General features: G+C 58.2%; 5 protein-coding genes across 5 annotated transcripts in view; 4 read left to right on the top strand and 1 right to left on the bottom strand.

The window, feature by feature from the left end:
• The first annotated feature begins 562 nt into the window (after window positions 1–562).
• Window positions 563–3,464, top strand: GGTG_00873 (hypothetical protein). The gene is made up of 2 exons (XM_009218625.1): window positions 563–2,157; window positions 2,245–3,464. Exons 1-2 carry the CDS (start codon window positions 1,752–1,754, stop codon window positions 3,294–3,296), a joined length of 1,458 nt encoding a protein of 485 aa, XP_009216889.1. The 5' UTR covers window positions 563–1,751; the 3' UTR covers window positions 3,297–3,464.
• GGTG_00872 (26S proteasome regulatory subunit RPN7) lies at window positions 3,287–5,672 on the bottom strand. The gene is made up of 3 exons (XM_009218624.1): window positions 5,075–5,672; window positions 4,140–4,969; window positions 3,287–4,061 (listed from the first exon to the last, which is right to left on the bottom strand). The coding sequence occupies exons 1-3, from the start codon at window positions 5,534–5,536 to the stop codon at window positions 3,863–3,865; spliced, it is 1,491 nt and encodes a 496-aa protein (XP_009216888.1). The 5' UTR covers window positions 5,537–5,672; the 3' UTR covers window positions 3,287–3,862.
• Window positions 5,673–5,828: 156 nt separating this feature from the next.
• GGTG_00871 (mRNA cap guanine-N7 methyltransferase) lies at window positions 5,829–7,968 on the top strand. Its single transcript, XM_009218623.1, has one exon. It carries the CDS (start codon window positions 6,049–6,051, stop codon window positions 7,507–7,509), a length of 1,461 nt encoding a protein of 486 aa, XP_009216887.1. The 5' UTR covers window positions 5,829–6,048; the 3' UTR covers window positions 7,510–7,968.
• A 5,480-nt stretch (window positions 7,969–13,448) lies between these two features.
• GGTG_00870 (zinc finger protein 58) lies at window positions 13,449–17,344 on the top strand. Its single transcript, XM_009218622.1, has 5 exons — window positions 13,449–13,712; window positions 14,125–14,654; window positions 14,936–15,656; window positions 15,741–15,880; window positions 15,954–17,344. Exons 3-5 carry the CDS (start codon window positions 15,176–15,178, stop codon window positions 16,722–16,724), a joined length of 1,392 nt encoding a protein of 463 aa, XP_009216886.1. The 5' UTR covers window positions 13,449–13,712; window positions 14,125–14,654; window positions 14,936–15,175; the 3' UTR covers window positions 16,725–17,344.
• Window positions 17,345–17,769: 425 nt separating this feature from the next.
• GGTG_00869 (thioredoxin) overlaps window positions 17,770–18,923 on the top strand; it is a 2,512-nt gene continuing 1,358 nt past the window's right edge. Inside the window, exon 1 of the mRNA XM_009218621.1 lies at window positions 17,770–18,647. Within this exon, the coding sequence (XP_009216885.1) occupies window positions 18,479–18,647 (169 nt within the window). The 5' untranslated portion in view covers window positions 17,770–18,478. The remainder of the gene's footprint in view (window positions 18,648–18,923) is intronic.

Genomic DNA, 18,923 nt, shown 5'->3' with positions numbered 1-18,923 from the left:
CTCGCAGCCGATAAGGAATAGTGCTGTCGGGAGGGATGGAGTGAGCGTGTGTAGGCTAAAATGGATTTTGACGGGCATAACAGAAACGGGTTTCTTGAGGGAATATCCCAATAGACAGACAACCATCTTTTATTTGTGCAACCATTGTGATGCTTCCGGTACCAGTACCTGTCCTCCTCCTCTCATTCTGTTCGCTCCCGTCTACTTTAGTTTCCTCCTAGAGCAGTCTCCGACACAGCGCCGGCGACACCAAGGCCAAGACAAGCACACAATCACACCTTGCTCGATCCACCGCTGCTTGTCGCGACGACGGCCGTTGGCCAGCAGCGAACCACAATGGCGGCCGTCGCAAGAAGCCCCCGCGCCGGCTTGGGCCAAGCTCGGTGGTGGGCTGGAACATGCACAGTGTTTTCTCTGCACCATGGCAGTTTAGGTAAACAATCAATCATTAGTTCCCGTCGTCGTCCTTTGGCCCGACTCAAACACCAACCCAAGCAAGCACCTGCAACCCGCACCTGAATTTTTACAAACCCCATTCATTCCCTATGGCCGGCGCACGGCATCACATTGGGAAAGTCCAAGAGCTTGTGTGGCGGCCACCATCCATCCCCTGGACGAATGTCACTCCACAAATGCACGCACACCACGCCGTCCATATTCTCCCCTTTTGCCCGCCTGCATCAGTCATTCCATCGCTCCCGGTTTCGGCCGTCATCCACGGGGGGTTCAGATAGAGACCTGCCGGATGCCCACCGCTAGGCAGTTTCGTAATGAACACATCATTTTCTTTTGGCATTACCATTCTACTATACCACAATCACCAGAGACGGATAGCAGCACATGCTGGCTGGCCCCTTCGCTCGGATTAGCCCAACTTGTCTCTGTCTGAGTCAACAGCTGGACGGTCCCCAGGTTGCGTTGCCTCATGGTCTCCTTTCCCCAGACTGCCCAGAGGGGGATGATGAACTGCAGGCGAAGTTTGCTTGCCTGACCACATCCGTCAGGAAACACGATGTGATGACCACATCGCCTGTCAAGCGTTCCCTAACTAGGATTGGACGATTGGCAAGTATACATGTGCCGATTTCCGTTTCTCCTCCGTCGTCCATTTGCCTGCCTGTCCTGCACCACCGCCCCCGGCTGTCTGTAGCCTGCCTGCCTTCCTACGTGTGCCGTCCCGTGTCGAGCCGATATGTCTTGTTTGTTTTCCTTCGCTTCTTCTGCATAGTCATTGGACCCCTATGGACCCCTATGGACCCTCCCACCGGGTGCCCAGGGGTGAACCGTTGGCTACGATTCACGGACTGTCTCGGGGTTCCTTTCTGTTAATTTTTTTCACCGCTCCAGTTGGCTGGTGGCGCCCCGGAGAAGCTCGAGGGCTTAACACAAATGCCACCCATGGTAGTAATTGCCTCATCAGTGGTTCTGTTAGAAAAAGCTTTCGTTGGACCACTTTTTTGCCTTGCTATATCGCCTTCTTCTGCCCCATCACTCCTCTTTCTTTCTAGATAACACAAGGTGTGACGTGCCATCGTCCAACACGAGTTCCATAATACGGGTTCCAGTCTTCTAAACAAGAAACATATTTGGCAGCAGCTTCGCCCTGTACCCCACCACCCGCCATCACTGCCGTCACAGCGGCCACCCCACCAAACCAACGCCGCAACTTTGCTTCCCTCTGCCAGGCTCAAACTCCCGTGCGCTTTGGATATCGACGCCAGCAGCTTGGGACAAGCCCCCCGTCCAGAACAATGTCGTCCACTTCGACCCGCAGGCTAAATTATGACAACATCAACCCCCACATCAAGGACGCCAAATACGCCGTGAGGGGCGAGCTCGCCGTCAAGAGCGAGGAGTACCGCGCCAAAATCGCCAAGGGCGAGAACGGCCTGCCCTTCAAGGAGGTCATCTCGGCCAACATCGGCAACCCCCAGCAGCTGGACCAGAAGCCCATCACCTTCTTCCGCCAGGTCCTGAGCCTGCTGGAGAACCCGGCCCTGCTCGACCACGAGGACGTGCTCATCAACAGCCTGGGCTACAAGTCCGATGTCGTCGCCCGTGCCAAATGGCTGCTGAGCAAGGTTGGCTCCGTCGGCGCCTACAGCGCCAGCAACGGCGTCCCGGCCATCCGCCAGAGCATTGCCGACTTCCTTGAGAGTAAGTCTTGAGACGAGGTCTTGCTCTCCATCTTCTTCTTTCTCCCTCTGCCGCACGACAGGCAGGCCGTTGACACGCGGAACTCAGGGCGTGATGGCTTCCCGGCCAACGAGGCAGACATCTACCTCTCGGCTGGCGCTTCTTCGGGCGTGAACACACTCCTGCACATCCTCACCGAGAACGAGAACACTGGCATCCTCGTGCCCATCCCGCAGTACCCCCTCTACACGGCCTCGCTGTCGGTTCTCAACGCCAAGTGCGTGCCCTACTACCTGGACGAGTCCAAGGAGTGGGGCACCACCATCAGCACCGTCAAGGCGGCCCACGACGAGGCCAAGGCCAAGGGCGTCGACGTGCGCGCCATCGTCATCATCAACCCCGGCAACCCCACGGGCGCCTCGCTGTCCGAGGAGGACGTGCGCGGCGTGATCCAGTTCGCCGCCGCCGAGAGGCTGGTCATCATGGCGGACGAGGTCTACCAGACCAACGTCTTCGTGGGCAAGTTCCACTCGTTCAAGCGGGTTCTGCGGCAGCTGCAGAAGGAGGAGCCCGGCAAGTACAACTCGGTCGAGCTGGTGTCGCTGCACTCGGTGTCCAAGGGCATGGTGGGCGAGTGCGGCCACCGCGGCGGCTACTTTGAGCTCGTCGGCTTCGATGCCAAGGTGCAGGCCGAGATCTACAAGTTCGTCTCCATCACCCTGTGCGCCCCCGTCATCGGCCAGTGCCTGGTCGAGCTCATGGTCAACCCGCCCAAGGAGGGGGAGCCAAGCCACGAGCTCTACAAGGCCGAGTACGACGGCATCTTCGAAGGGCTCAGACAGCGCGCAAACGCGCTGCACAAGGCCTTTGCCCGCATGGAGGGCGTCGAGTGCGGCACCCCGCAGGGCAGCATGTACCTCTTCCCCACCATTCACGTCCCCCCAAAGGCGGCCGAGGCGGCCAAGAAGGAGGGCCGCACCCCGGACGAGTTCTACTGCATGCGCCTGCTCGAGGCCACGGGCGTCTGCGTCGTCCCCGGCTCCGGCTTCGGCCAGAAGCCCGACACCCTGCACCTGCGCACCACCTTCCTCGCCCCCGGCACCGAGTGGGTCGACGGCATCGTCAAGTTCCACAACGAGTTTATGGATAAGTACAGATGATGGTTGGGCGGCTGAGCCGGTCTTTTGTGCCTGCCTTTTGTTTCATTGCTTGATTTTGGGGCTGAGAGTAGGTCAGTAGACGGATGATGGGGTGTTTTTGGTCGGGACACTGGGCGTTTTTCATATAGGTACACATAAAATACAATCTTGGGTTATCATGAGAAACAAGGACCGAGGCAGTAGTTGTAATTTCTCACCAAATCTAGTAAAGTGAGCAACGTCCTCATGGCATTATCACAAAATTCGTGTCCACCTAGACCCTCTCAGCCATCCACTTGTGCCACTTGCTCGATGTATCGTTTGCTAGGTCATCCCGCAAGGGTTTAACCCCGGATATACGACAAAGACGGATAACACCAAGCATGCCACATCGCCCTCCTCAAAGCTTGTGGCCTCGGGTTTACTTGTCTGGCCAGCATGATGGATTAGGATCCGAGAAATTTTACGCCTTTTTTGTTCGTGTTGCCTATCACGACAAACACCCCCAATGGAGTCGCCATCAAAGGAGCAAGTCTGTGGACAGACAGTTATATATCTTCACGATACCTGTTCTAGCCAGCAAACCCTCACGCCCTCTCGCTTCCTCTCAACCTCACGGCCTGGCCGTACTTCTGCAGCTTGGTGATGAGCTGGTCACCCTGCCGCACAACGTCCTGGTACTGCTTGTTCTTGTCGTCTGGGCGGTTGGTTTCGATTATGCCCTTGCCCGTCACCCTGTCGATCGTGCACGGGATCCGGCCAGCGGCGATGAACTTGGCAAGGTCGCTGCGAGAGGTAGAAAGCGTCAGAGACGAGAACAAAAACAGGGGGGAGACCAGCGGAGAACAGTGAGATAGTACACACCGGTCCAGGAACTCAACAGTGACGCCAAAGTCGTTGGCCATGCTCTCAAGGCCGACGACGCGGTAGCTCTGCAGCAGCTGCTGGTAGGCCCGCAGGCGCATCTCGCGAACGAACCAGTTCTTGTGCTCGTGCAGGTAGCGGTCCTGGGTGAGGAACTGCTCCTCGACCAGGGCCAGGGCCTGGAAGAACATCTTGTAGTTGCCCGTGTACAGGCTGCTGACGAGCTGGGCCAGCGGCGAGAAGTCAACAGCGGTCTCGGCGTCGGGCTGCTCAGATCCAGACTGGCCCAGGGTCGTCAGGTTGACGACGGCCGCCTTGCTCGGGGCCGCAGCACCCTCGGCCAAGGCCGACGAGTCACCCATCTCGGCATCGGCGCCCGGCCCAGCAGACAGGGCACCCGTCAGTGCCAACAGCTTATCCTCGCCGTCTCCAAGGATGGCCTTGATTTCGGGAGCATCGACGACCTTGGACTTAAAGTCAACGCGCTTAAGGCTGACGGAGCCGGCAAGAACCGAGTAGACAACCAAGTTGCTGTAGGTGCACAGCTCGTATGATGTAAAGGTCGACAAACTATCGAGCAGCAGCGGCGCACCAAGGTTATACGAGCGCAAGGTCAGCAGGTGCAGCCCCTCGTAGGCCTTGAGCCGGTTGCGCCGGTCCCAGTCGCCGCCCGACTCGACCAGCGTCTTGGCCCTCTCGACCTGCTTCTTGACCAGCTGCTTGTCGCCGTAGAAGAGCCCCATGCGGATTATGGCCAGCACAAGGTCGATCTTGGTGCCCAGAACTCCGGTGTTCTCGAACACAAGCTCGTAAGCGGCGATGGCTTTCTCCTAGAGTCGGGTTGAAACTGCGTGTAAGCGTTGATCCATGGCGGCGGTGTGTTTCGGGAATAGATAATTTCAAGGGAAGTCACTGGCAGACTGCGCCATCCATACCTTGTCACCAACCCTGGCCCAGAAATCAGCCCTCTTGCCCCTCGCAGCCTGGATCTCAGTCTCGCCGGCCTTCTCGACGGCCTCGTCCTCCTCCTTCTGGAAGCCCTCCAGCTCGGCGTCGTTGTCCTGTTTGAGCTTCTGGTAGAGACCCTCGTCCCAGGGTAGGGTCATGCTCCCCGCAGCGGCACGGCTGGTAGAGATCATGCCCACGCCGCTCGACTTCCGGCTCAGCGGCTTGCCGGGGCCGCTGGCGCCACCCTCGCCGGCGACATTAAGGATGCCCTCGATGGGGTGGGCCAGGTGTCTGTAGAGCGGGGCCATCTTGTGCTCGGCGATGGCGTCCTGGAGGCTCTTGGCCGCGGCCTGCTGGCCGGCCTGGCCAGCGTACGAGTTGGTGAGGGCGAAGACATGCTGCGCGAGCGGCAGCAGTGGCCATTTTGCGTACTGCGGATCGGACCCCATCTTTGCTGCGTCGGAGTGGGCGCAGGGAAACAGTGGTGGCCGAGAGGTGAGTTTGTCGTGGTTCTGCTCCCTCTTGTGACGGAACGAGGGAGTCCAATGGGTGGCAGAAGGCTGGAGCTTGGATTGGCCCTGCCCATGTCGATGGCGCACCTCCAGGCGGGCCCACCGCAAACAGGCGGCAAAAGGCTCGCGCGTCAACGCCCAACGAACACTCAGCGGCCAGCGATTCAGAAGCTCGGTGCCTTATGTAATCGAGCTGACTCTTTGACCTGCTCTAATTGCTTCGGGTCAAGTTAGAGCTCTCACTGTCTTCAGTCGATGGGCAGGCAAGGGCGAAACGTGAAAGCGACAACCGAAAACAGCGACAAAGAAAGAAATCTACCTCATTTAACCGCCCTCGATCTCTCAAAATAATACATATTTGTGTCCCAGCGACCATCCGTCTTCTCACGAGATCCAACCCACCGTCTGCCCACTTGATCTCTTCACTTAGCAATCTAGACCTGTCGAAAATGGCAGGCGGAGACGGCGGAGAAGGCCGCTCCCGACGCGACTCCAACGAGTTTGACGGCGCCAGCAAGCGCAAACGCCCAGCTTCGCCGTCCAGGAATAACGACGAGCTGCCGGTGCCCTACGATGCCAAATCCCTAGAGCCAGCCAAAAAGCGACACCGGTCCAACTCGCCTGCCGGCGATGCATCGGCTGCGCGCAAGCCGAAGCGACCGGGCCAGCGCGCTCGCATCACCGATGCCGAGCGCGAGGCGATCCGCCAGCGCGCCCTCGACCGAGAGCGCGCCGCCCAGGAACAGGCCGCCGCCGAGGAGCAGCGCAATCGCATCAACGACGTCGTCCGCTCGCACTACAATGCCGTCCCCGAGCGCGGCCGGGAGTGGCGTAAGACCGACAGCCGCATCAAGGGCCTCCGCTCCTTCAACAATTGGATCAAGAGCTGCATCATCCAGAAGTTCTCCCCCGACGAGGACTTCCAGCCCGGCGGTGGCGGCGGCAACAGCCTGCTAGTCCTCGACATCGGCTGCGGAAAGGGCGGCGACCTGGGGAAGTGGCAGCAGGCCCCGCAGCCCGTCGAGCTGTACGTGGGACTGGACCCTGCCGACGTCAGTATTGAGCAGGCCAGGGACCGGTATCACGAAATGTCCAGCCGGGGAGGCCGGGGAGGTAGAGGCGGACGCGGTGGACATAGGAGGCCATCTCCGCGAATCTTTGACGCTCGGTTCCACGTCAAGGACTGTTTTGGCGAGAGCATCGGCGACATCGAGGTCGTACGCCAGGTCGGCTACGATGCATCGGGCCACAACCGCGAGCGGGGCTTTGACATCGTCAGCATGATGTTCTGCATGCACTACGCGTTTGAGAACGAGCAAAAGGCTCGCAACATGTTGAAGAACGTAGCGAGCTCGCTGAAGAAGGGCGGCCGCTTCCTCGGCTGCATTCCCAACTCAGACGTCATCACCAAGAAAGTGTGCGAGCACAACGAGCGCCTCAAGAAAAAGGCCGATGCCAAGGCCTCTGGCGAGGAAGATTCGGCCAAAGCCGCCGCCGAGGCCGACGAGGCCGAGGATGGTGAGCTCGAGGAGGGCGAGCCGGCCGGGTTCGCCGAGTGGGGCAACGACATCTACCGGGTTAGGTTCCCCGGGAAGACGCCCGAGGACGGCATCTTCCGACCGCCCTTTGGGTGGAAATACAACTTCTTCCTGCACGAGGCCGTCGAGGAGGTGCCCGAGTACGTGGTTCCCTGGGAGGCGTTCCGTGCCCTAGCCGAGGACTACAACCTAGAGCTGCAGTATCACAAGTGTTTCCGGGACATATGGGAGGCCGAGAAGGACGATCGCACCCTGGGGCCGCTCAGCGAGCGGATGGGAGTGAGGAGCAGGCAAAACGGCGAGCTGCTTGTCACCGAGGAGGAGTTGGAGGCTGCCAACTTCTACGTCGGTTTCTGCTTCTACAAGGTCTAGCTTTGCGGGGCCCACACGGAGGACGAAGGCCTTACTGTGATTGTTTCTTGATTCCCTTCACACGCGCACCGTCGTCTGTAGAATCGGCCCACCCGCGTTGGGATGGGAGGCCTCGACAAGAGGTGTTTCTTCGCCTCCAGGCTCAGACTTGATTGAAATCTATTCCTATTCAACTGCCGGCCGTGCCGATATGTGGCCTGGTCCCGCGCACTTGGACACCCGAGCACCCGCCAGGGATCCCCTGACGTCGGGTCGTCGGGAGCCCCTCCCTCGCCTCGGGCAATAAGGAGGAGCGCTCACCTGACTTGCAGTTCACCGACACGGAGGCGTCTGTGGATCGTGTGTCTTCATGCGGGGGAAAGCTCAGGCCATCCCATTCCCATCATGACGAGGGTCAAGTGATATGCTCTGTTTTGGCAAACATGGGCGAGGACGTATAAGCAGACTCGAGATATGCGCATATTTTATATATAGCACCATGCACATACATACGAGGGACACCGTGAGACACGTTTCGACTAGACTTGTGGGCGTCCATGCGCGGACATATTGGCCCTTGTGCTCCGGATTGCAAGCTCCTCTCGGGCCCTGAGCGCATGTGTGGCTTTGCCTGACCGCCCCATTGCCCTGAGTGCCGGAGAGAGAATCCGACGGCGGGTCTCACCCAATTCGGTGCGTCCTTCCTTTTCCTTCGTTCAGTGAGTTGCTCCGTGCATATCGAAACAAATATCATTTCCATCCCAGGTTGGGGGCGCCCAAACCACTTTGAACCACCTTTCGCTCCACCGTGCTGCCACCGGAAGCTGATCCGCGGTGGCGGTGCAGTGGAGCAGACGCCTTCCAGCCTTGACTCTTGCGACCAAGTCTCTGTGCCAGCAAAGATAAAGAAAGAGAGAAAAAAAAAAAGGACCCTCAAGCCAGGTTCGCTCTCAGTGAGCAGGCTGGCCCGGGATGGGGAAATATCTGCTGGCGTGACAAATTGGGATCAGAGGGGGAAAAAAAATAGCTGTCGGGCAGCAATCCCTCCCTAGCCTGCGCCGGCAGATTACAACCTGGGCCTCCTTCAGCGAGCTGATGCGCCCGGGCGCCGAGTTCGCCCAGAAGCGAGCACCAAGGGTGTGCCTGTCGGTCACTTAAAATTCCCAGGTGCACCTATAATACTGATAGGCGTAGCAGGAACTGGTGATTCGTCCTTTTAGCCCGCGGAACGGCCGACCGTGCTCCAAAGGGGGACAGCTTTTTGGAAGATGGTGCGTTGTCTGGCCATAGCTCTTTCTCTGTAGTCGCGGGGGGCACCGCGAACATGCGCGTAATTTGTTGTGCCATTGGGCCTTCCCGCTCTGACACCTGGCCGTTTGTCGGCAAATTCCACCCACCCGGGCTGTTCTCCTTCTCTGGGCGGCCAACCATCATGGTGAGAATCTGGCGCACGCGCGCGCAGTGCTCACGGTCTCGGCAGGTGACCAATGCTCGCACCGATCACAGCCAGAGAGCTCTTGATCAAAACACGCGCCCCAAGTGGCAGGCTCGCCCAGGTTGGGAGGAAGAAGCGAGTGGCGGCAGTGCGGCATGCCGTTCTGCGGCCACGAGTTTACACTAGGACATCCCTGATTGGCGGCTCCTCCAGCATGGACGGCGTCGTGGGCGGGTGCTCCTTGCACTCAAGCCTGACAATCTACGCCTGGCGGCGGCTCGTGGGGAAGGAGGAAGGATTCTCGGCCGTCCGTGCCCTCCATCAGCCGTCATGTTTTTCGCCTTGGCCTGTGGCGGCGGCCATGAACTTGTTGAAACGCTCGACGGTTTGCGAGCAAATGTTTGGCCGCCTGTCTGTGGCCAAACGTTTGGGCCTAAGCTCCAAACCAAGGTCGTCCCCACCACGTCCCTGGACGGGCAACCCTTGGGCACTTTGGAGCATGGTGCAGTGTAGCATACCGTGTGGGAAAGCTGGCGCTGGGAGGAAGAATGCGGTATTGCATGCCGCAAATGGATGTACTCTGCTTGGTGGATGCTACGCTGCCCTCTCCTCCAATATCGCACTCAGTAAAAAGGGAAAATAGACCACGGAAGGATGGCAGGCGCAACCCAACGAAATAACATGGCCCCGCTGGGACAAAAGGATTCAACTCATCACAATACAAAAAGAACGGACAAACGAGGCCGAAGGAATTGAAAACGCGCACGGATCAGGAAACAAGGCGAGGATCACGGAGGTCTCTCCGCAAAGAGATCTCCCGTCGTATTGGCCCCTCCTGAATTATGCGCCGAACATTTGGAAGCTTCTATTTCTGACAAGGGTGTGACGCGTGCGTGTGTGTGTGTGAGTGGACACGATTCCACGAGAATCCATTCACGCATTCACTGACACGATACATGTTGGCATGGTCCAGGCAACGAAGCCCATGGACGCTAATGCCAGGCAGTGCTACAAACGGAGCGTGTTTGCGGAGGAGGGCCACGCTGACTACCCTGGGCGCCGTAGCACGACATGTATTCCATGCAGAGCGGCAAAGATTACCTGCCCAGGAAGGTGTTAGGAAAGTAACGTGGCTTTGGTTTGGACCGCGAGACGAGATGTTAGACCAAAGGCCACCCTAACCAGCTTCGGGGCCGATTGCATTGGCGCCGAGAAGAAAAAAAACAAACAGGCATGGTCGGGAAGAGCGCACAGGATGCATACACCTTCATGCACGCCTGCTTGCGAACGGAAGGAACAAACGAGCATCGACGGCCTCGTTCCAAGGCTTTTCCATGCACTAATCTTGCACGGCTCCGTTCCTGCAGCTCCGCGCCCGTGTTTGGGTCCTCTGGCGAGCCCCGACTGCCCCTGCTTGCCCTCTCCCCTTGTTCAGGAGAGGGACAACGCACCAAGACCAAGACCAGGTTGTTTGCAAGGCTGCAAGGGTGCAAGACGGAAAGAGCGCTGCGCCCCCCCTTTTGTTCCCGCACCTTCTCAAAGTCTTCTGGAAGGTTTCTAAAAAAAATTGGGGCCCCATCGCCTTTCGTTGCACCTCGGTGATAGGTGCAGCCCGCTAGACGGGATTGGTTCTAGCACTCCCGTCCGACCTCCCAGGCCGCCTATCACGATCGCGAGGCACGTCCAGATCCCCACCGGCGCCCGTACCTACGATCTGAGGCTCGTTCCCCCATTGACAGCTGGAGGTCCTCTCTGGGCTTGTCTTTGGTTTGCGTCTGAAGCAAGCCTAGTGCATGCTCTTCCAAAATGCACAAAACGCCTGGTAATTTCGTTTGCAGCCCCTGACTTCACCCAGACACCCCTCCAACCAGATAGTCACCCAACCACACCAGGAGCAGGCGCGACCAGCCAGGTGGCAGGCCAGCCACAGCCGGGGCAGATCATGACGCCAGAGAAAAAAAAAGGCACCAAGCCTTGGGGCAAATTTGGCTCTTCCCAGAGATCGAGCAGGCCGGCTAGATGAGAAGGATGCCGGAAATGACGAAAGGGGAGTCCATTGCTGGCGGGCGCATCCTCTCGATTTGGGTTAGCTCCCCCAGGGACTGCATGACTGAGAGACGCCCTGCCTGCGCTGCCTGCGTGACCACGAACTTCTTCCTCTAGTTGGAACATCACCCAGAGGCGGCTGGGATATGGAAGGTGGGCCAGCTTGGTCGCGGCAGCGACCCGCACCGCATGCTGATCTGAACGCGGCGTGCCCGTGGGACGCTTCCCAGGGGGCAGCCTACACGACTCCGTCCGCTCTTCCCTTCCTAGGCATCCCTCTCTCCCTCCTTGCTGGGGAAGCCTTTTATCCACTCAAACAATCCCACCCGCATGGCCGCGGTGGGTTCGATTCGAGGCGGCGTGCCCCGTTGGTTTCCCAAGTGGGGAGTCTCTCCAGCTGATGTGGTCTATAACGACAAGACCTTGCGCTTTTTTTTTTTTTGTCCTTCAACGGCAACGGCGGCGGTTGTTCTGCATCATGAGCAGGTCGCCGCATCTCGGGCTGTGTTGGTATGGGCATTTGTATCTGACATGTTTCATGGGGGCGCACCCACCATCTCGAGATTGCCGCGGCAAGCTACGCCCTGTCCGTCCCAAGACAGGGCCAAGGCGAAGGCGGCGGTGACGAACATGCAGACGATATCACCTCAGCGTCCCCTCTCATGGTCTGTTTCTGTACGGGCGCAGCAAGGGAGAAAGGCCAGAGCTGGGCTCTTTCTGCATAACACGTGCTGTCGTATACGGGGTATCTACCTAGGCACCTGGGCGAGTATACTAGATAGGTTTGGGTTCGCTTGGAGTCCGCCGGCGCGGCCGTTGAGGCGTGGCACGCATGGCGCATGCCTGCCTCGATACCGGGGTTGGCAACGATGCACCTCCTTGCACACGCGCGCACGCAGGAGGGCTTGAACAGAAAGCATCCCGCCCAGGACAGGGCGCGCAGATGAGGCTGACATCACTCGTGGGTTTTGACTGGCCGAAAGGGGGACGTGTCGACGCAGGTTCAATCTCTGGCCCCTGCTCGAGAGCCCACTCATAATGCGCCCGAGCGTCCTTCTGGAAAGATTTGATGGTTCGAAGATCTGCGAGTGGTCGGGGGGGCTGGTGGAGGGGGGAGGGTCATGACAAGGTTACGCAACCGCAATTTCTCTTCCGAGACAAAACCACATCCAATTGTCAAAAGGCAGGTAAGAAAGGGGGATTGTGTAAGCATAGCAGACACGGATATCCGGCCAACCGAATTGGCTGCATTGCTGATCCACAAAGAGGGAAAACACACGGCATGGCACAGAGTACCTGTGTTGGATACTAACTCCTCCGCTCTGCCTCTTCCATGTGTTTGTGAGGGCAATGTCAACTGAAGTTCACTTGCCGTTTCAATCCGCCCCATATCGACCATCCATTGTGTGGACGAAGGTGGACGGCTGCACGCCCCTGGGAACCCGTCCATCCTGAGGACCGGCCGGGAAGCAGAGGTTGACGGTTGCCTTGGGGAAAGAAAGGACAAGACGATGCTGGGTGGCTGGTCAGGGTGTGCGGAAAAATCAAATCAAAACAATCATATAAACGCAGAAGAAAAGCAAGGACCGACAGAGCTGGCGCTGTGGCTGGGCAGATCAGAGATCAGCTGCGCTGCTCCATGTGATGACTCTATTCCAGGACCGTCCAAGCCAAACCGAGAGCCATGCCCAGCGTTGTCGTAAACACACCGGCTGTGATGGACGGCACGTCCCAATTGAATTCCAGCCCAGCGATTTCCCAACCAGGGCAGATCACCGAAAGCGGGATGATGCCGATTATAGCGTTGACTCGCCCACAAGGGGCGTTTGGTGCCCAGCGCGAGAAAGCCACAGCATGAGCCCACCCCGGGCAGGCTGAAAGGTTGCCACTGAGCTGGGACGAAGGGGAAAAAAATCTGTTATTAATAGTTAAAGCGTCGCCAGTCAGTTGCACTTATAGCGCGACATGCTATCAGGGAGGGATGCGATGGAGGACAGCACCCTCGATGTGATTTTTCTCTTTGCTTCTTCACTTCCCTTGGGCCTTCTCACGCCCAGACGATCGAGGCGACGCAGCTTGCACCGTCTGGTGATCCCAAAAGCCCGCCCAGCCCGTCCACGGGCCCTGGCCACTGCAGCGCCCCACACGTGCGGCCCCTGCCTTCGATTCGTTTTCGAAAGGAAGGTCGGGTCTGGTGCTCCCTGCAACCGTCCGTGCCGCGTCGGTGGCTCCTGCCTGCGCTCCTGGCGCCCTGGTACCTCGATGTGGATGTGAAATAAGCACGGGTACCCTGAAATGTTGCATTGCCAGCGGCTTTGCCAGGTGAAGTCCCGAAGTACCTGAGCCACCCCGGCACACCCAGGCGAGCGGCCCCGGAGGGGAGCACTGTTCCACTCTAGCACCCCATTAGGATTAGCGCAATACCTTGGCATCTGTTTTGCCGTAGCTATTGAATGTGGGTTTTCACCATTTTATTGCATTTTTTTCTTTTTCTCTCCCTGAGTGCCACTTCATTCGTTTTTTTCTTCTTGCGTGGTCCTCTCCGAAAACTCCGTCACACGTCGATTGACCCTTACCGTATCCCCCCCCATATACCCATCCGCGCTTCCCCTTCCATGGCCGTCGCCTCTAACCCTCCCCCCCGGACCTCTGAACACTGAACCTCCGCCGATAGAGCTTCCAGCCAACGTGAGGACAGCCGCCAGACGACATCACGAACCCGCGCTACTCGGATCTTCAGGAGGTACGTGTGTTTTTTTTTTTTTTTGCCTGTGGCTCTTGCTCGCAGCGCCCGCAACGCGTTTGTCTATCGACCTACGTCTTGGGTGCTTTTCTTGCGTTACCCAAGCTTTCCCAGTGGCGCCATCCGTTGCCATCTGTGTCAACGGACGCCCTTTCTGGACACATGTCGAGTCCTCAAGTCTCTCTCGTGCATCCACCGCCATCGTCGGCGCCTGTGCTCGAGGCGTAGTCATCCCTTGCTGCCCTAATGTGGCGGGCCTGGGGGCTTTTGTCGCACACGTCTCGATTGATCACTGGGCTGGCAGGGCGCGCATCCACACGCTTCTCTTCTTGAGAAGACCGCGATTCGGCTTTCTTTTCAACCAAGCTTCCTAGGCACTCCCAAGGCTAATACGCTCGCCCGACGCACACAGAGCGATACACCACACACCAGCATCGAAATCCGCCTCTCCGACACCCCACTCGCCGACGCAATTGCCTGACGAAATCGCGTGTCTCGGTTCGTAATTTGGAGGTCTTCCCGCCACGCAAGAGGCGAGAGCAAGCTCGTCTAGACTCCTAGGTCACGGCAGGGAAAGCGCGACGGGGTTTAAAAATTCGCGACGGCTGCGAAACGCGGGAGGACGACAAGCTGCCGCACGCAACGTTTGCTGTGAGCTAGATATTTGTTGCAAACTTTCCATCCTGCAGCTCTAGCTCGAGTGGTCGCCTCGAAATCGCCAATCCCTGATTCGGAGCTGGTCCTCAAGGTGTCGACGTCGTGTGGGCCCAACCTGAAGACCCGGCGCGCGCGTGGTCAAAGCTCCCTGACCCTCGAACCGGCAAAGGCATCTTCGCGAGACGATCGCAGCTTCCACAAACGAGCAAGCAAATCTGCTGCTGCCTGCTGCGCATTTTTTGTGTAGCTTTTCCGTCACCTGACCGCCAGTGCTGGCCTCGTAGTGTAAGTTAAGGCGCTCACGCGTGGCTGGAGCAACTCCCATCACACCGCTGCCCTCAACCCCAATCCCTGGACGTGGCCGTGTCATCAAGGGTTTCGAACTCTACGACTTCACGGCTCCGGACTCGCTGTATGACGCATCCTCCATCCCGTCCCTCCCGGTGGCCCCGCCAACCATAGTCAACAACCTCAACACGATCATCCAAGCCGCCCAACGCTGTCATCCCCCAGCGCCTCGAGGGCCGTTCCCTTGTTTCCTGACCCGATGCACTGACATGTCACAGCTTTGAGTTTTCGGATGCGCAGCTCTCGCTGAATTGCCGACCATACGCTCCCACCCACAGCAACAAGCAAAAAAGTAAAGTGCGACGACTTCCCCTCAGTTTGCCGCTCTCCACAGTGGAGGCGAACTGCTGGTCAAAGCGTGCATCGGCGCCTTGATCGCCGAGTGTCCCTCTGCCGGCTGAGCTGATACTGAGGCTCGTCCCTCCCGCAGTTGCTCCCGGACGGTCAGGTTCTGCACTATGTCGGACCCAAGGCCCGCCGTGTCTCCCGCCGTCTCAGTGTCTGGCGTGGGCTCGGCCCCGCTGCAGAGCCATATGTCCCTTGAGGCCGTTAAGCAAGAAACTCATGGGCTGCAGCCTCTGCAACAGCACTACCACCACCAACTCGCCCCGCTACCTATGGATCGTGCCGACTCCCCCCATGGCTCAGAACACTCTCGCTACTCAGTACCGCCTCTGAACGGAATGGACCAGCCCCGCCCGTACGGCTCGCCCGCCGCGATGCATGCTCCATTACACATGTCCGACATGAACAGGCCGCCCACCAGTCTTCCCATGAGCTCTCTACCACTGCCGTCGATCCAGCCCGTTCTCGCCCCCGCCCCTCCAGCAGCAGGAGCTATGTACGGAACCCAGGAAGCACCGCAGCCTCCACCCAAGGCCTACCCCTGCAGCACTTGCGGTAAAGGTTTTGCTCGGCGGAGCGACCTGGCACGGCACGGTTAGTTTCCTTCTGCTCCCTTTATAACTCGCTTCCTTGAGAAAGCGAGCCTTGAGAGGACTTGAACTGACGCGGATGTCACAGAGCGCATCCACAGCGGGGTTCGTCCTCACATCTGTGATTTCCCAGGCTGCAACAAGAAGTTCATCCAGCGATCTGCCTTGACGGTGCACCAGCGCGTCCATACCGGGGAGAAGCCCCACCAGTGCGAGCGATGCGGCAAGGTTAGTGATGGAAGAGAACCAATGTGGTTGTCCATTTTCTGTCTAGACTGCTTACATCAAATATCTACAACAGCCCTTTAGTGATTCGAGCTCCTTGGCAAGGCACCGTCGAATCCACTCGGGCAAGCGGCCGTACAAGTGCCCTTACGCCGACTGCCAGAAGACCTTCACGCGCCGTACCACGCTTACGAGGCATCAAAACCACCATACGGGAACGATCGAGGAAGCCGCAGCTGCGACACGCGAGGCACTGGCCAGGGGCCCGACGGGAACGGCGAGGATGACGCCCACCCATGTGACCCGCTCCGAGGGAGACGCTGGGTCAGGCTCTAACCACGCGTCGCCCATGTCGACTCCTTCGCCCGCCCACCGGACCAACTCGATGTCGCCGTCGAACGAGCTGGCAGGCATCGGCAGCATCCAGTCGCAATACGTTAACAACTCCCTGCCCAGCCATCTGCGCGGCGATGTGCATGCGGGCAGCCCCACATCGACGACCTCGTCGGGATACACCAACAACCGCCCGACATCGCACCCTACTGGATACGGACCGCCGCAGGTCCTTGAGCCCAACATCGAGACTCGCCCAGGGCCCGGCAGCGCGAGCGGCAGCCCGCACCTGGGGAGCGTTGGCTGGCAGTCCCCTTCGCACGCGCCGTCGCCTTCGCACAGCACCAGCGGATTTGTGTATCCGGACCCGGAGGCATACCCATCCAGCGCTGGAATGGGTCCGCTCTTTTATAGCAGTGCGATTGCCGGCGTCAGGTCTGGAAGCGCCGAGCCTGGGCAGAATAACGACTACCCTAAGAGCCGGTCCGCCGAACTCTGGGCGTCTGCTCAGTGACATGTCGCTGCATTTTCTTTTGGCACATCCTTTTTTTGTCGCCCCTCCCGTCTTTTTTCTCCGCTTTCTCTCCCATCATACCCCGGGCTTGCTGTCCCTTTTTCCCCCTCAGTTTCAAGGATTCTGTCTCTTGGTTGGGGGAGCGCTGATGCGGCAACTCCAAACAAAAGCCAAGAAGGAATTTGTGATCACTAATACGAAATGTCGCTATTTTCCTCGCACTTTGTTCCGTTTACTTGGTTTCGCCACCGGAACCTTCCCCCTCCACCGTACGAAAAAAAAATCACATCTCTTTTGTCATTTGGGCTTTAGAAGGATCATGGTCATGGGAGTTTCCTAAGAGTGGATCACAAAAGGATGGTGTTCAACTTACAATGTAATCGAATAGCATGAGTTACGGCTGCGGTGCTCTGGGGCCTCGCCCTTTTCTAATCCCCCAAGCCCGCGCTTTTCTATTCTCTGTTTTCTTTTGTTTCCTTTAGTTCCCTTTTTGGTTTGCGTTTTGCCCGGGTTTCGACAGGGAATGCACAGGGAAGGGACGGTACGTAGACTATAGCAGCAAAGCTAGCCCAGGCACATTTTTGAGAATCATAATAGCAGGTTCTTGATTTCTCATCAGATTTGGCGGTCCTCACTCTGGTTGGCCAGGAATCTCCCCGGCTCGAGAACCTGACTGGCTGGGCGTGCTTGCAGCCGCCGCTCGTGGCAGCCCCATAAGCCCGGGCTTGTTGGTGGCGCGCGCTTTATGACCTGAGGGAACGAGGCGGACGTTGGACTCGTGAGCTGGCTCCGCTAGATCAGCCTCGGCTACTTGCTGCCGCACTGACTGCCTACCTCCCTACACACTTGCTATATGCTGTCAAGAAGAGCGAGGTGGAAAAGCAACGAGTGCACGAGCTCCCACACTATTCGCTACTACTGTGCAACCACGACGGGGTTTATACTGTGCGACGGCCTCGGGACTTGGGGCTCTTTGGCCGACGGTGGTGGGCCTGGACCCCCTGGGCTTGCTGGTAGCACAGCAATTCCAGGCACGGCTGACTGTTCTGGGTACTGCAGGCTGAAGTGGTGTCAACTCAAGAAGAAAAAAAAGGCCGGCCCCAAGACGGACCAACAGACGGGAGGGGTTTTTTTAGTTTTTTTTTCTGATTACTATTCAACCCAGCAACAAAACACCACAAACACAGGGGCCCCGGATGCGGGTTTGCCGCATCGTGCAGCTAGGTTCTTTTGGTCCCCCCGTGACATGTTTCTTCGATTGGGTGCTTTTCCTTCCGTCTCTCGCTGTGGACATGGGCCTTTTTTCTTCATTTTTTTCCCTTCCTTCTGGGGTCTTCGCGGGGGAAGTCTAGGTGTCCGCGGAGCGAAGACAGGTTATATACACCGTCGACCTACCGGTCTCGCAGAAAATCCTGGCTGGACTTGCCCAGCCATGTAAGTTGGAGGTTAGAAGCTGGCTTGTTTTTCTTAATCCCGAATCAAGAAAATCAAATCCCTTCTGCTGATCACTTCGCACCACGACGAACGGCCCGCCTCTTGAGAGACCGGGGGAAGGGCATCTTTCTTGTCTTACCTGCTCTTACTGCATTACTTTGCTCCATCTTCTCTGTTTTGACACTTCATATCCTCGCCCGCTCGCATAATACCCTGTTCGTCTTGTGCACCTCCCTCCTCGGCAGGACCATCCCGGAGTGCGGTTAGCAACATATCTCCCCTTGAGAGACACTAAAAGAAGAAGGAGAAAAAGAAAAGAGATGGCACGGATTCGGGTAGACATCTACTCGGACACCGGGTGTCCCTGGTGCTACATCGGCAACAAGTACCTGGATCTCGCCATCGAGCAGTACTCCATCAGACACCCGGACGCCGTCTTCGAGCTGGCCTGGCACCCCTTCTTCCTGTTCCCCAACGCCAAAGTCTCTGGTGGGTTTGCTACTCTCTCGTACCTTGTTCCATTTTTACCTCTACTCTATATCTCTCTCCTCCCTCCCGAGCTAGGGTGCTGCTCGGACCTTTTAGAGGAGATTTGCCCGGTCAGGCTCGCCAGCCGGTGGGTCTTTGGGCTGTGGGAAGAGAAGCCCACGGGATCCACAACTACCTGTCTGTAGTCTCGTCCCTGTCGATCCCTCTTCGCGGAAGCCGCCGGAAGCGGAAAGATCTGTACTCCAGTCGAGGTCTGTCGACCGGTGTGTCGATGAA

The sequence above is a fragment of the Gaeumannomyces tritici genome (genome assembly GCF_000145635.1).
Source record: "Gaeumannomyces tritici R3-111a-1 unplaced genomic scaffold supercont2.1, whole genome shotgun sequence".
NCBI lineage: Eukaryota > Fungi > Ascomycota > Sordariomycetes > Magnaporthales > Magnaporthaceae > Gaeumannomyces > Gaeumannomyces tritici.
The sequence above is the reverse complement of the archived record's forward strand: the minus strand, read 5'-3'. Positions and strand labels throughout refer to the sequence as shown.